Source organism: Mesoplodon bidens (genome assembly GCF_964165515.1).
Source record: "Mesoplodon bidens genome assembly, chromosome: 12".
Classification (NCBI taxonomy): domain Eukaryota; kingdom Metazoa; phylum Chordata; class Mammalia; order Artiodactyla; family Ziphiidae; genus Mesoplodon; species Mesoplodon bidens.
In genome coordinates, this window is record NC_138168.1 from 7,474,290 (window position 1) to 7,489,695 (window position 15,406).

The 15,406-nt window shown below is 33.9% G+C and overlaps 1 protein-coding gene across 3 annotated transcripts in view; it reads left to right on the plus strand.

Annotated features, from left to right (window-relative positions):
* Positions 1-15,406, plus strand: part of PHIP (PHIP subunit of CUL4-Ring ligase complex) — a 127,136-nt gene that overhangs the window by 1,258 nt on the left and 110,472 nt on the right. For all 3 annotated transcript variants that reach the window (XM_081251351.1, XM_081251349.1, XM_081251350.1), the window contains exons 5-6: positions 13,432-13,582; positions 13,680-13,778. In XM_081251351.1, coding sequence (XP_081107477.1) covers positions 13,432-13,582; positions 13,680-13,778 — 250 coding nt within the window. The remainder of the gene's footprint in view (positions 1-13,431; positions 13,583-13,679; positions 13,779-15,406) is intronic.

A 15,406-nucleotide genomic window follows, 5' to 3' on the forward strand; every position in this document is an offset into this window, starting at 1 on the left:
GAAGTGGCATTAGCATTTCACAAGCCGCCTATTCAGCCGCCGCGGAACCGTGGCAAGACGTTATTTTTTTTCCTCTTCCGTTTCTGTGGCTTTCCTTCACCTTCAGAGCTAGGTTTTTTTTTTTTTTTTCGTCGGAGGGGTTCGGCCGGCTGATGGTCGTTGGCCAGCGGGCGCATCTTGCATCTACGGAAGGTTTTTTCGCAGAAGTGTAAAGCGTGTAACACCCTAAAGCCAGAAGTTTAACAGGCTTTTTTTTCATTTTGCTAATTTTCGCGTAGGCCCCTCGTTAAATTAAAAGCTGCTATTGGAGGCCCCTGAAGAGTGTTGATTTTTTTACACGTAGACTTACTGTGGAGTGGCGATTGGCAAGTAAAAGTTTTTCAGTTTTACAGCGGGATGTATTTTGTTAGTCGCTTGAAAAATACCTCTCTTAATTTCCGGGTTTCCGAATTGAGTATTTTAGTCATTTCTGAAAATTGGTTTCTGAAAGTGGTCCTGATCCCCTTGAGTATTGTGAATGGAACAGTGGGGTATTTGTATTCGGGAGTTCTGTTTTCCGTGTTAATTTCTCCTCCTCTGATTTAGGTTGTATGCGTATGTGTGTGATGTGTGTGTTAAAGCAGTCACTGGGGCACATCGAGCCTTTGAAATTTATGCAGTGCATTGATTTTTCGGAGACATGTTTGCAGCTGATGTTTTAAGATAGTTATAATGTTACTTAAAGAGGGCTTCTGAAAGCATCAGGAAGTTTCAGCTAGCTTTGAACGCCTTCAGCGAGATTGAAGAAGACATGACATAATTTTTGATGGCTCCTGTTTCATTTGCATACAGAACATCTAACTTTTGTGTCTAAATGTGTTACGATTTAGTATAGGTTGTTGGTAAGTGCTCACAGCTATTGAAATAAGCAAGCGTTCTTAGGTCTAGTTAATTGAATAGAGAGTTAACAGCGCATTCATTTCCATACTGTTAGTTTTTCAAGTACGTAGTGATTTCAACTAGTCTTATTCAGTACTTGGCTAAAATGAATGGAGTTTGAAGCAAACTCCAAGATTCAATAGCAGCAATGTTTAATTTTTAGGTTTGTAAAACTTGACAAAATCTTAAGTGGATTTCCATGTATTTCTTGTTATTTAAAGAATTATCATAAAGATTATAATATTCCATTTTTAAGAACTGGACAGACAGAACTCATCTGTGCCTCTCTTTTAACCACACTCATCTTTGCGTTTTATAAAACCCCACAAACCCCAAGTCACTGAAGGTTGCTGTGTTCTTTTTAATGTGGAAACTATTGGTAACGCTATTTTTATGTTTTTTAAATGAAGCGGCCAGTGGTACCTGGCCAAATTATGAGAATGTCTAGTCCTTGTAGGAAGATCATTTTATTTTCCAATAAAAACAGGGTTACCAGTGTTTTTCAGCTTTTTTTGAGCGAGTTTCTCACCTCTCAAATATTAGTAAAATGAGTTTATATTCCTAGTCTCTTTATCAGACTTGATTTAGGATACCATAAGCAGTGTCTTTATCAGTGTGTTATTTATCAAAATCCACCTATTTTGCATGGAAGTGTTTTTTCTCGCTTAGAGTGTTTTCAGACCTTTTTACCAGAGCAGTCATGTTGGCACGCTCATGAGATAGTTAAGAATTCTCATTAGACTTAAGGGTTCTCTGGCTCATTTTCTCATTTCGTTCGTTCAGCATATTACTCACTCTGTATCAGCTGGATCCGAGGCACCATTTGAGGTACTTTCATACCCATCGAACTGTATATCTAAGTGTGTGGTATTTGGTTTAATTTTGTTTGACTTTTGGTTGACATTTAGTTAGCTCTAAAGATATTTTGGAACACTAGGTATTTAAGTATGTTTTTGTTTAATAGTAGGATTTTGAAATTTTATGGTGAGCTAGGTGAGCACATGCATAGCCTCTTGTACATCATTCTCTGTTGTCTTAATTTATTCCTAAGACTGAAAAAAAGTTTTATTTTGCGTCCTATCAAATTGAATTTACATAACATTGGTTTGAGGATTATTTTGGTAAGTGAAGACAAAGTAATAACTATTGTTTGTGTTTTCAGTAGTGTTTACCTCTACCTGGAAATTTTGTTGCTTACGTTAGCCGATAAGTTGGGTAACATTTTAAATGGGAGAATTCGTATGTCAAATTGAAATTTCTAGAGAACCTCAAATTACAGCTATTTAGGATGGGGTATAATATTTGTATTTGTGAGCTTAAAAACAGGCATAGATCAGCATCTGCAGTCAGGCTGCAGATAAAATCACAGTGGTTGAGTTTTGAGCAAGCAGAAAGTGGAGTTTCAAGAGTAGTTTAAAAGTTTACAGAGTTGAAATAAACGTATTATTATTTTTTAAGTGTCATTGGTAAAGGTATTGTTAAACAGGATTGTGGTTATTACTGTCTATCTTAAGACTTAAAACATTTTAAAAGTGGATGGAATTTGATAGGAAGTTAAAGGGTTTAAAAATTTTTTTTGGCTCAGTGGTATATGTTTAATCAGATTTTCTATTTTTAAAAAGTATGAGTTTGCTTTTAAAGTAAAAGGGCATTTTTTAAGCTTTCATTAGAATTCTTATTTTTTTAAAAGGAGTCAAGCGTAAGGAGGCAACTTTACAGAATAAGAAAACAACTAATTTTTGGACAAAGAGAAAGCTTTGTCATTTATTTCTTAGTTTGAATAGTGAAATTAGTTGGTTTATTAAGTTTCGCTCTCTAGTTGTCACCTTAAGTAGTGGCGACGTAATTTAAGTTGCATATTTATGAGATCTTGAGGTGGAATTTATAAGCGTTTTTTGCCAGATTTGGGACTCTGATTACATTTCTTGCCTACGAGGCATTATTTTCCAAAACTGTGTTCTTGTTTTGCTAACCTGTTATGATATAATAATAATTATTTTTTTGTAGTGGTATTTGCTTTTTAAAAAATGATTCCACTTTATTAGAAATCTTTGTATTCAAGGGAAAGGATTGGGAATCAGGAGACTGCTGGTTGTGATCTTAGCCCTGCCTACAGTTAGCCTGCAGGTTAACCTCTGGCAAGTCAGGAATTTCTCTGGGCCCCTGTTATCTCATTCTTGTCAGATAAGCGAATTGAAATCTGATTTTTGACTAGAAGTCGCAATGCATTGTTTCTAAGAGCTCAACTTTTTCATTTTGGAGTTTCATTATCTAAAATACAGAAAAAGCAGACTTAGACAAATCATGGATTTTAGGAAATTGTATAAATGCTTCTTGTAGTGCTGTTCTTAGTTTGTAGAATGATTTCTCCTTGAAAAGATGAAGATTTTTGAGACACAACCACTTTGTAGACTACCTCTTTATAATTAATATGTTTTCACCATGGTTTAAGTACTGGTTTTCATAAATTATTGGCGGTCTTAAATTCAGAGATGAATAGGAATCATAAGTAGGATTTTCTTAAGTGTGTGTTTATTTAGAGTATGCTGATTAATGTGAAAGTTAAGGTATAAATCCTAGGAGACCAGTTTTAGAAAAAAAAAGATAACATTAAATGTTTTTGAATCAGGGATTCTCATTCTGTATTAAAGATAACATAGTACTGTCAAAATTTAACCAGTATCAATTTTGGAGGGGGGTGGCATATAATGAATTAAATGTGTAGTAGATTTATCATTTCCTTTTTTAGTAGAGTATCAGTGAAGTAGTAAGCTTTGCTTGGTAGTCTCCATAACATGGTTTTCACGTCTCATAATCATTATAATGAAGAAAAAATGTTAGGCGTGAAGGGAATAGCACACATTGAAGGGCTGAAGTAGGCAAATCTTCATCCTTTCTTATATATGCACTTACTCTATTGATACTTATACCATTATTTTAAAGAGTTTGAGGCATTTACAAAAATTTTAAAATAAATACCTGTTAAATTCTTCATACTCCTGAATAATTGTAAAGTGGCATGAATATAAAGGGGGAGTTGGATTATCCCCTCCCAAACTGCACAGTGGTGTTTTATGATTGTTATGAGGCAGAAAAGTACTGTTGGAGTCTGTTTCCCAATCTGTACAATGGGTTAGTAATAGCTCCTACTTTGTAAGATTATGAGAGTAAAAACTGACTGGTACAAATCAAACACTATGTAAGGGTTTGTGTTTGCTATTATCAGAACTTTAGTAGTAGTAGTAGTAATAAAGGTTGTTCCAACTATAGCTTTCTAACATTGTATAAAAATTTAAGAAAAAACATTTTTATTTCAGAAACAAGTATGCATAACGTTCTGAATATGGTAGTTGCCGTATAAAACCGGCTGCTTAAAACTTTAGAAGGTACTAGTAGTATAGTTACTTTGTAGATTCAAGAACAAAATAATTAAGCCTAAGATACAAAGAAAAAAGTATAGTAAATATCAAAAATAAATCATTTTTAAAGCATTGTGGGTAGATTTCTAGAAAAATTTTGTTGGTCTGTATAGTGATTCTAGCTATGACTGTATTTGTGGAACAGTTAACATTAAGAACTGTTTGGGCGGTTGAAATATGCAGAATTGATGAGAGGATATATGAAGCTCTTTCTTTTGGTAATGATCAGATGGCACTTAGGAATATGTGAAGGGAGCTTGGCTGTTGCATCTGGTTCCTTCTGTACAGAGATTTTTGTAATTTAAAATCATCACAATAGTTTGTATTCTTTTTGGAAATAGGAGGAGATACTTTGTTTTGTAATGTGGCTTAAAGGTATTTCTGTTTTAAGCAGAGTTTTAAAAGGACCGTTTTGAATTTATTCTTAAGTGAGTATTTGGTTAAATAAATCCTATGAATGTCAGTCTTTTAGTCCATACAGAATTTCTTTGTCAGATAGACAAGTTTTTTGTTTCTTTTGTCTAGAAACTTTTGTCACCTCTTGCAGCCATTCTTCCTTTTCCTCAATTTTGTGCTTATCTATCATGTCACTACAGAATTATAGCAAATAAAATTGTATTTTACACAACTTATTTTGGACAAGTAATACCAGGTAGGTGAATTTCATTCTTACTAGAAGTTTCCACATATAAGTTTTAGAATTCATAGAAAAATATCCCTAGTACTAAGCAAAGTGGCCATTAGTTAACAGAGTACTAAGTATATACATTTAGAATAATTTCATATTTTAATGTACTTTCCTTTCAGGAAAGAAAGTCAAGCATTAAAATGAGTGTATTAGAGGAAAAGATTTTAACAGCAAATTTGTTTAGAATATTTAATTTGCTTTTGTAATTATTCTTAAAAGTGATAAAGACTATTATATAATAGGAACCAAATTGAAAATTCTGGAAGTTTTAAATGTGTTTAAAAGTTTCTGTCTTGTTTGTGAGAACCTCTGTTGTTGACATGAGTAATTTGTGAAAACAAATTATTTTGGAATTAATAAATACGTTGTTGAGTATATGGAATATAGAGGAGGGTAAGCATTTTATAACAGGGAAAATGACAATTTTTTTTTCATTATGGCATTAGAGAATTCAGGGTACTAAAAATAAAAAATTGTGGTATTGAGCAGTGAAATACAAAAGTTTGAGAACCTTTGGTCACTACGGAGGAGGGAGACATCAGACGTGAAGCCGGTCCACCTTTAGTTATTTGCCTCACATGCACGTACACACATATATGCACATACACAAAAACGGCCTTATTTAAGCTCAGGGATCACAGATAATAAAAAGGATGGTTGGATGAGAAGGTTTTGATATTAGGAAAATTGGGGTAGCAACATTGGTGTAATGCAGTTTCTGCTTTAGTTAAAACTCATTTAAATTGTAAGAGGAGTGAGATTTGTAGTATAAGGCTTAAGTTATTCATGGCAACATGGGTGATAGCAGCCTGCTGCAAAGGAAGCACATAAGGAATCCGTTTATTCTGGGCTCCAGATGGCTGTGGTCACAGTAGCATGACCCATTTGGACTCTGTCTGGATAAAGAACAGGCACATAGCCTGTCTTGGCAGAGGTTATAGTATAAATGCAAGAAATACTTACCTTTACTTGTGTCACTTGATTCTGGTTTAGTTTTAGGGTGTGGAAGTACTAAATTCTAGTCAACTTGGAGAAATATGCATTTTCTGAAACAACTTTACACTGCCGTTATATGTGTGATGTTAGTTATTTTGAGTATGGTGTTTGAAACTGAAACATTACTAAAAATGAAACTGATTGTTCTCAAGATTATTTACATTGGCATTTTAAGAATAAACAGTTTAAGAATTTTTAATCTTAAAATTAATGGACAATAACTTTTTCAACAGAATCATAGGTTTAAGTTTTAAATTATACTTTACTAAGTAAATAATGTTTTAAAGAAGATTTCTTATTGCACAGATTTTGCTTAGCAAATTTGATTTGATTTAAAAACAAAACTTCAAAATGTTATTTTAAAAAGTTAAACTTTGTCATTCTGTTGTGTTTTAAGTTATTTTTTATAGAGCATCCTTACTTTGTGGTTAGTGGAAACCTTAATTCTGGATAGAGTTTTGGGTGGTTTTTTTTAAACAAATACAGTCAGATTGTAATGAATAAAATTTGGAAGAGCAATATTGCATTTTATTTATTTGACAAATATGTATTGATAATTGCATTGATAATTCTAACTGAATTATTATCTAAATGAATTCTTAGGTGGTTGACCGAATTCTGAATATAAGACACAGTCTTTCGAGCATGTTTATTCATAGTTATTAGAGTAAATAGACCACCAAGATTAATTTTGAGACTTAGTAAGATTCTATATTAATTTTATTATACTCTAAGTACAAATAAGTCATAAGCTTGTAAGAGTCCTTCTAAGAATTGTTACCCAGCTTCGAAGATTTGACTTGAAAAATGGTTACATGGGTTTTATTTAAGTTTGTAATCATAGAGCCTGTTTGACAGTGAGGGGGAAACTAAAGTTTAGAGAAGGAAACTATAGTGTTATAGAAATAACACTAAACTCGGAATCTGAAGACCTCGGTTTGATTACTGTTTCTCCTACTTTCTAAATGTGTGACCTTAACCTTTGGGCCTCAGTTTTCTTTACCTGTGAAATGAGGAAAATACTTAACCTTATTTGCTTGTGAAGATAAATAAATTTTGAGCATACTTGGCACAGAGTAAGTATTCCATATATTTTTTCTATGTGGAAAAGCTGTTACAGTTTAAAAAAATGCTCAGAAAATGTAAACTTGTTTTAAAAAGTGTAGATATAATTTAACCTGCACTTTGTAATAATGGTAACAGATTTATAAATTGTAAGTTTAGAAGTTTTAAGAATTTTAGGGGCTGGATTTTAGTAATAGGCCTTATAGAGTGATTAAACAGTGAATAGGGTTTTTAAAAATTTATGATTTTGTTTATATGCTAGAATAGACCTAAAAATAAGAACTATAGTACATTAGAGCTCAGAACCATAGTAGGAAGCAGAAGCAACTAGCCTATCAAGTCTGAAAAAATTGTGAGAAAACAGATGTGGGAGATCTGAAAAACTGTTTTAGAACCAGTCAGGTGTTTGGGACCTAGGGATAAAGTGAAGAGCCTGGTCAAATCAGATCGTTTTGGTGCCAAACATTAGGTGGATCTTATTTTCATTAGGACTTCTTAATTACATCCTAGAGGAAGGACTGGCATTTCTAGGTCTCACAGGTAAATCAAGTAGTTGGAATGAATATATTGATCTAAGCTCACTTTTAAAAGGTCCTTAAAAAGATATCCAAGTTTTTTTTCTCTGTTTAGGTCTAGAAGGTCAACTTTTAAAACATGTTTTTTTTCAACATGAAAAGTCAACTTTTAAAACATTTCTTTCTGGCTCACTTTAATGCATATGTTGAAAACTATTCAAAATGTCTAATTTATAGCTTGCTTGCCCACTGATGTATACGTATATTTGAGGCAGTAGGTACTTTGGAGGGGAGGTAGGGGACAGGCTGTATGATCGTGGCTCTGGAGTTCGATTGCCTTGGTTTGTCTCATCTCTGCCAGCCACTAAATGTGTGTGACCTTGGGAGGGTTGTTTTCTCTTTTTGTGCCATCATTTCTTTATTAATGGGAATAATAATAGAACATACCTCTTACGGATATTAAAATCAGTAACTCAGCTTTCTCATGTAAAACAACAATTACCACAAGGCCTGGCATTTACTGTGCAGCCAGTGTGTGTTAGCTATGTTAGTATTATTAATATTCATCACACGTTGCCATTTGGTCATACTTTTTCTGTGTTGAATATCTTTAAGAGCTTGAAAGCAGCTCTGGTCCTGAAAAGTAATGGGCATATTAGAATTGAGACTGTCAAGTTTTGTTTTGTTTTTCCTTAGTAATAGTGTATTTTCAATTACTGAGAATCCAGATATAGACATTTTTGGATAAGGGATTTTATTACAATATTGTTTTGACTTTACCTTTTAATTATTTCCTAGTAAAATAAAAGTTCATTCAGACTAAAAAGCTTAAGTTAATATTAAAAATACGGGGTTCTTAATAATTTGAAAATTAAAAATTACATATGTATAGCCATGAATGAGCTATTTTAATTTTTTAAAATTTGTTTTTGTCTTTACATTTTAAATAATTGACCATAAATACATGGATTAATATTATGAAGAATAATGTGGAGAAAAAGATAGTACCAAAAAATAATTTTTATTCATTTTTTAAAATATGTATTGGGGATGTGTGTATATATATGATGCATCTAGGAATGAAAGCTGATGGTCCCTGTTCTCATGTAGTTTACGGTAAAGTTGAGAAGAAAAACATTAAATCATTACATTGTTAAAGGTATAATCACAAACTGGTACATAAGTTAAGGAAAAGTCACCAAAGACTGTTCACCTAAGATAATGTACCTAAACTGAATAGGGTGAAGGAAAACAAAGGAAGTTCATTGAAGGGAAGATCTGAAGCAAATAGAAGAGTTGTCTGGGCAAGGGGACGTGGGGAAATGCTGAGAGTATATACCACATGGAAAAGCCTGACAGGAGAGAGTGTAGGTAAAGAACCTGAAAGAAAAGCCAGTGTGTCTAAATGTGGAAAGAAGTGGAGTCTGGAGAGTGTAGGGCTGGGAATGTGCCAGATGAGGCAGAGAAATAGTAATGGACTGTACATGTACTTCAGGGCTTGTAGACCATGTTAAGGATTTGGATCTCCAGAGAGCAAGGAAAGCCTCTGGAGTGCTTTAGGTAGAGGTGACCTGACCAGATCTCTGTTTCGGAAAGAGCATTCTAATTGCAATATAGAGAATAGATTTGAATGAGGTTGTAGAAGGCATGAGTGGATGTGGGAAAGATGGGAGTTTATAGCAAAGATGATTTGAACTTGGATTGTTATTATGGAGATAGAGATGGGTAGATGGGTTTAAGGCTAGGAAGGAAAAATTCAATTGGAGTTGGTGACTGCTTGGATATTTGGAATGAGGTGGGAGGGAGGAATGAACAGTGTGAAAAATGTGACTTCTTGATTTTAGGTTGGTTGGATGGTGTTGCCAGTCACCACGGTAGGGAACTTTTTTTGGTGGTGGGGGGTTGGCGTGAGCATCATGAGTTTACTTTCGGATATGTAGAGTTGAGGAGGCTTTGGGACGCCAAGGAGGGGAGTCTTTTAAGAAAGTCTGATGTGCAAGCCTAGGCTATAGATATAAATTTGAGAAGCTTTGCATAAAGATTGTTCAGGGAGAGAGTATAGAGTGAGAATAAGAGAGGGTCTGGAACTGGGCTCTGGGATCTCAGACCTTAAAGAACCTCACCCTTCAATGGCTAGATAGAGAAGTCAGTTTTTTTTTGCATATTTTCATATATTCATTTATCTAATAATTAAGCACTTACCTGTAAGTACTGTGTTAGGTACTGGGTAGACAGGTAAACAAGTTCTAATGCCGTGTGTTCTTCGGTAGGACATGGATAAAGTAAATGGGCAATTTTAGTATAGTGCAGGGTCTTATGAACCCCAAAACAGGGCAAGATAGTGGTAGGGCCTATATGTGTTTTCGGGGGAGGGGAAGGGGATCATAGCTATCATTAGATTCCTCCTGAGGTCTAGGTATCAAAATATATTAAGAATACTTAATATGGTATGATAAGTACTACAGAGTTCCGGGGAGTGGAGTAAAGGAATGTTTGGGAAGGAGTTTAATGTGCTGTGGAAACACAAAGATAGAATGTCCCCAAAGAAGAGGCAGGGGCAGGTCATGGAAGACAGTGAGGCATAGACGGACATGAAGGAGAGTGAGGTGTGGAGCTGCAGGGGTAAACATTTCTAGCAGAGGGGTCAGTTTGCACAAGGTCTCAAAGCCAGAAAGCATGAGGCATTTAAGAGCTGAAACTCTCTCTCCCAACTTTAAAATGAAAGTTGATTTTGAACAATTGAAATGTACTAGATAATCAAGGAAAGATTTAGTTGGAAAAAGTGGATTCATAATATTTCATTAAAAAGATACAGTTCTGGGCTTCCCCTGTGGCGCAGTGGCTGAGAGTCCGCCTGCCGATGCAGGGGATACGGGTTCGTGCCCCGGTCCGGGAAGATCCCACGTGCCGCGGAGCGGTTGGGTCCGTGAGCCATGGCCCTTGAGCCTGCGCGTCCGGAGCCTGTGCTCCGCAACGGGAGAGGCCACAACAGTGAGAGGCCCGCGTACCACAAAAAAAAAAAAAAAAAAAAAAAAAAAAGATACAGTTCTGCAGTGAAGATTTTCAGGTTCACTACCTGAATTGTATTTTGCAAGAAGACCCTAAAACAGGATCATCACAAAACTAAAGTTAACAAGTAATGAACTTTCTTATTAAACACTTTAAAAAGAATTCCGATCAATTTAAAAAAGTCACATTAGAATAATTATCATGTACAAGTTTGAGAGTCGAAGGGACCCTATAAATATTGTAGACTTTTACTTTAAATTTTTAAGTAAATTATTTTAGGGAAGATTAAAGTATAAATACAATTGTAAAATTTTATATTCTGCTGTAGTTTCTTCTGAATGCTTTTTCTGTTTAATCATACTAGTGCTTGAAAAAGTATGTTTTGAGTCAAGATGATGATATTTTTAGGGAAAAAAGGATTCTGTAACTAAAGGAGTTTGTGAAATAGTGCAGTAAACAAAATTGAAAAGATATATCAAGATTTTTCAGAGGCTTTGATGTCATTGTGCTTTTGTGAATCTCCAAAGCTTCTCCCAAGAGAAGCGTTCTCCAAAGAGACGTAGTATGTATAATTTGTATTAGAACTTCTTTTCCAGAAGTATTCATTCTACCAGTAATTATTGACCATCTACTATGTGCGAGACTCTTTATTATTTTAAATTATCTTTTCGAAGTGTGGCAATATGGCTACATATTGTCTCTGTGACAGTATATTATGATAAAAAGTAAGGTAGGTTCCTCTTAATTGGCTTCATCTTAGAAGAATGAATACCAGCTAATTTTAAAAAAAATATCATTCACAGTCTTTTGCAGTTAGAGTCCAACAGATACTGCAAGGTGGAATGAAGTGATTTAATCCCTCACTTCCCCCCAAATCTGTCTTACCATAAGGAATTCATACTAAAATTGCCATTACTAAGTGGACTTTTCTTTTACTTTGTCATGTCTTTTTTAGGCTATTCTTGGCTATGACATTTTCTCAGACTTTCCTTGTTATTTATTTATTTATTTATTTTTAATTGAGGTGAAATTGACATACAACATATTTTAGTTTCAGGTGCACAACATAATGATTTGATATTTGTATATATTGTGAAATGATCACCACCACACTAGTTAATGTCTGTCACCATATATACTTCAAGCATTTTTTTCTCATCATGAGAACTTTTAAGATCTTCTCTCGTAGCAACTTTCAATTGTGCAATACAGTATTATTACCTATAGTCACTGTGCTCTTCATGGTGGCTTCTTGAATGTTTTATAACTGGGAAGTTTTGTACCTTTTAACTCCCTTCATCCATGGGAGTGGACGAAATGGGTAAAGGGAGTTAAAAGTTACAAGCTTCCAGTTATTTTTTAAAAAAGAATCTAAGTGAATTTGAGTAGCATTTTTCAAACTTCTTCACCTCAGCACCTCTTCACATTGGTAAAAATTATTGCAATCCCTTTGTTTATGTGGATTCTAATCTATTCATATTTACCATTTAAAAATTAAAACAAATTTTAAAATATTTTTATTCATTTAAATGTAATAAACTCATTCCATATAAGTAAAATTTTTTTATAACATAATTATGTTCCTAAACAAATTTGTGAGAAGAGTGGTATTGTTTTACACTTTTGCGGATGTTTAGCGTCTGGCTTATAATAGAAGGCAGATTCTTACACCCACATCTACATTCAGTCTGTTGGAACATCACGTGTCATGTGGCCTCTGGAAAACTCACAGTACACTCATGAGAAAATGAGAGTGAAAAAGCAAATAACATCTTCATATTATTCATAATTTTTTTTTTAAATTTTTGGCCACACCGCGTGGCATGCAGGATCTTAGTGCCCCCGACCAGGGATTTAACCCGTGTCCCCTGCAGTGGAAGTGCGGAATCTTAACCACTGGACCGCCAGGGAAGTCCCTATTCATAATTTTTACCTGAAAAATCCCTAGGGGTCCCCAGAACACACTTTGAAAATGGCTGAACTGGAATATTTTGGTACTACACTGAGAAATTTTTTGTAACTTGATAACCTAAATATAAAGTGAAAAAATAGTGTACTTTTTTTCTAATTTAATTCTCTTTACATTATTATGCAAATATTATCTATTTACTAAAGACTTCCAGGATGGATAATAAAAATATAGCATTTTATATCTTGGTTTTGAATGTTAGCATAAATTAAGCAGTACTTTGAAGTTGTTCCAAAAAGTGCTCAAACTTTGTAGTTGGTAGATTTATAGTCAAAACTTGTTTCATTTAACAGTTGGAATTTGGCCTTTCTCTCTGTGAGGTTTTTGGTATAAATAAATTATAAAATTCAGCATAGAAATCATGTAAGTGTTTTTAGATTTTGTAATGAGAACATGAACTATCAAGTTCCTTTAATCCTGAACTATTCTGGAGATTTTTAAAAAATAATATCAAAGATACAAAACATTTATTATACTTGTAGTTAGATGATTTTTTGTTGTTTGAAGTTTTTGAAAATTGTTAAACTGAAACATTCCATTTTAGGTTATAATGCTGTAGGTTTTTTCATTGTTGAGTATTTGCTCTGACTAGCATCTGTTAATTTATAATTTGCTGTATTTAGGTTACATTAATTCTTTAGCATTTTTCCTCCTCAGTGGGTCAAATCATGGTTGGGTAGCTGTTTTATTCTGTGAGTCAAGTGGTTTCACAGAATAAATGTGAACTTTTCCCCCAAGTAAAATGAAATGTTGACTAGCTAGAACAAATTAACATATTTTTTAAAGTTTATTTACTGTAAAGAATTGTATCACTTTATTTAGCAAATATTTTATATGTCTTTCACATAATAGGTGAAGTATTACAGACATTTAGCACCTGATCACTTGCTGCAAATATGTCATCGACTAGGACCTCTTCTTGAACAAGAAATTCCACAAAGTGTTCCTGGAGTACAAACTTTATTAGGAGCTGGAAGACAGTCCTTGCTACGCACAAATAAAAGTATGAAAAATTTCTATTAGAATTTAGATGTTTTTTTTCTCACTTTTCGTCTTTATGTCTTATCTTTGTATCTATTAAAAATGTATGTGTTTAATAGGCTGCAAGCATGTTGTGTGGAAAGGATCTGCTCTGGCGGCATTGCATTGTGGAAGACCACCAGAGTCACCAATTAACTATGGTAGCCCACCCAGCATTGGTGAGTTGTTTGAGTTCATTACCAAGTTGATATCCTCTCGGTAAAGAGCTTTTGAAAATAAAAATGTTTTTACTTGCTGCGAAGTCAGAGAATTTCATATTATGTATGTTGTCATTCAAAGAGGAAAAAGCTCTCAGATTTTTTTTCTTATGTTAGTAATCTATTGTGAAGAAGTCATAATAATGTGTAATTATGGATTGTATATATTGTACCTATCAAAGCTAATTAGCTCATTGGTATTTTTACAAAAAATTGTTTACTAAGATGTATATCATTAGGCTGATTTAATGGGCAACTGTTACCATAATACAGATTAGTTGTACTGATGGAAAACAAAAATAGTTTTGTTATTTTTATGAATAGTTATGTATTTTTTTGGCTTTAAAATTTCAAAGGAGGAAAGCTGATGCAGATAGGTCTTCCTCTTGAAATGGCCTCTAGATTCATCCCTTTTACCTCTGCTACTAAAAGGCCCTTGTCTTTCCCGAATTACTATAGCATCCTTCAAACTAGTATTGCTTCCGGTGTCTTCTCCCTCTCTCCCTTTCAGGTCATACTGCATAACACTGTAATTTTAACCTTACTTAGCATGTCACTCTTCTCCTCAAGGTGGTGTATGAGGTAGCTTATGCTATTTTAATGGTGTTGCAGTTCCTCTACCACCAAATCTACACTTCTGATTTTCAGAGACCTTCATGTTTTAATCATAGCCTCCTCTCCTATCCCTACTCTCCTGCCTAGCCAGAAATGTTATTCTCCCTCTTTCTTCCACCTATCCAAATTATACTTATTTCTTCCTTTCCTGGATACTTACAGTCAGTATTACTGTTTTATAATTCATCAGTATTACAGTTTTGTATAACTTTCATTTAATGTTTATATAGAATATCTTTTTCTGTTGTTTTATTTTCAACCCTTTTGTATCCTTTTATTTTCCATATCTTAAAAAATAGCGTAGAAGTTGTTTTTTAAAAATACAATATGACACATTTTGTGTTTCATCTGGGACATTTTGTCCTTCATATTACAATTATTGATATATTTGGGTTTAAATCTACCTGTTGCTGGGAAGATCATCTCTTTTTCTCTGGTTGCTTTTAAGATTTTCTATCCCTCATTGGTTTCTGCAGTTTGACTGTGCTGTCTTAGTGTCAATTTTTTCTATTTATCAAGCTTGAGATGTATTAGGCCTCTAGAATCTGTAATGTCTTTTGTTGGCATTGGAAAATTGTCAGCCATTATCTTTTAAAATATCGTGTCTGCTTCATTCTCTGTTCTCTCCTCTGGGACTCCAGTTAAACAGATGCTAGACTTTCCCACTTTTTCTTCTCTCTTAACCCCTCTTTTACGATTTACATCTTTTTGTCTCTGATGCATTCTGGATAGTTTTCTCTAACCTGTTTTCCAGAGGTATGCTATGTTTGTATGGTGGGTAATCATGGATGATTTTTTTTTTTAAACATACAATTGTCCTGGTTAAATAATGATTTCTGTATAGTCTTACTATAACGAACAACTATTAAAACAACAAAGGATTTGAGACACTAGAGTTTATTTTCACTTGGAACATTATGCTAGGAGGTTGAACAGTTTTCGTGAAAGAAGGGGAAGGTAAATTTAATAGGAGT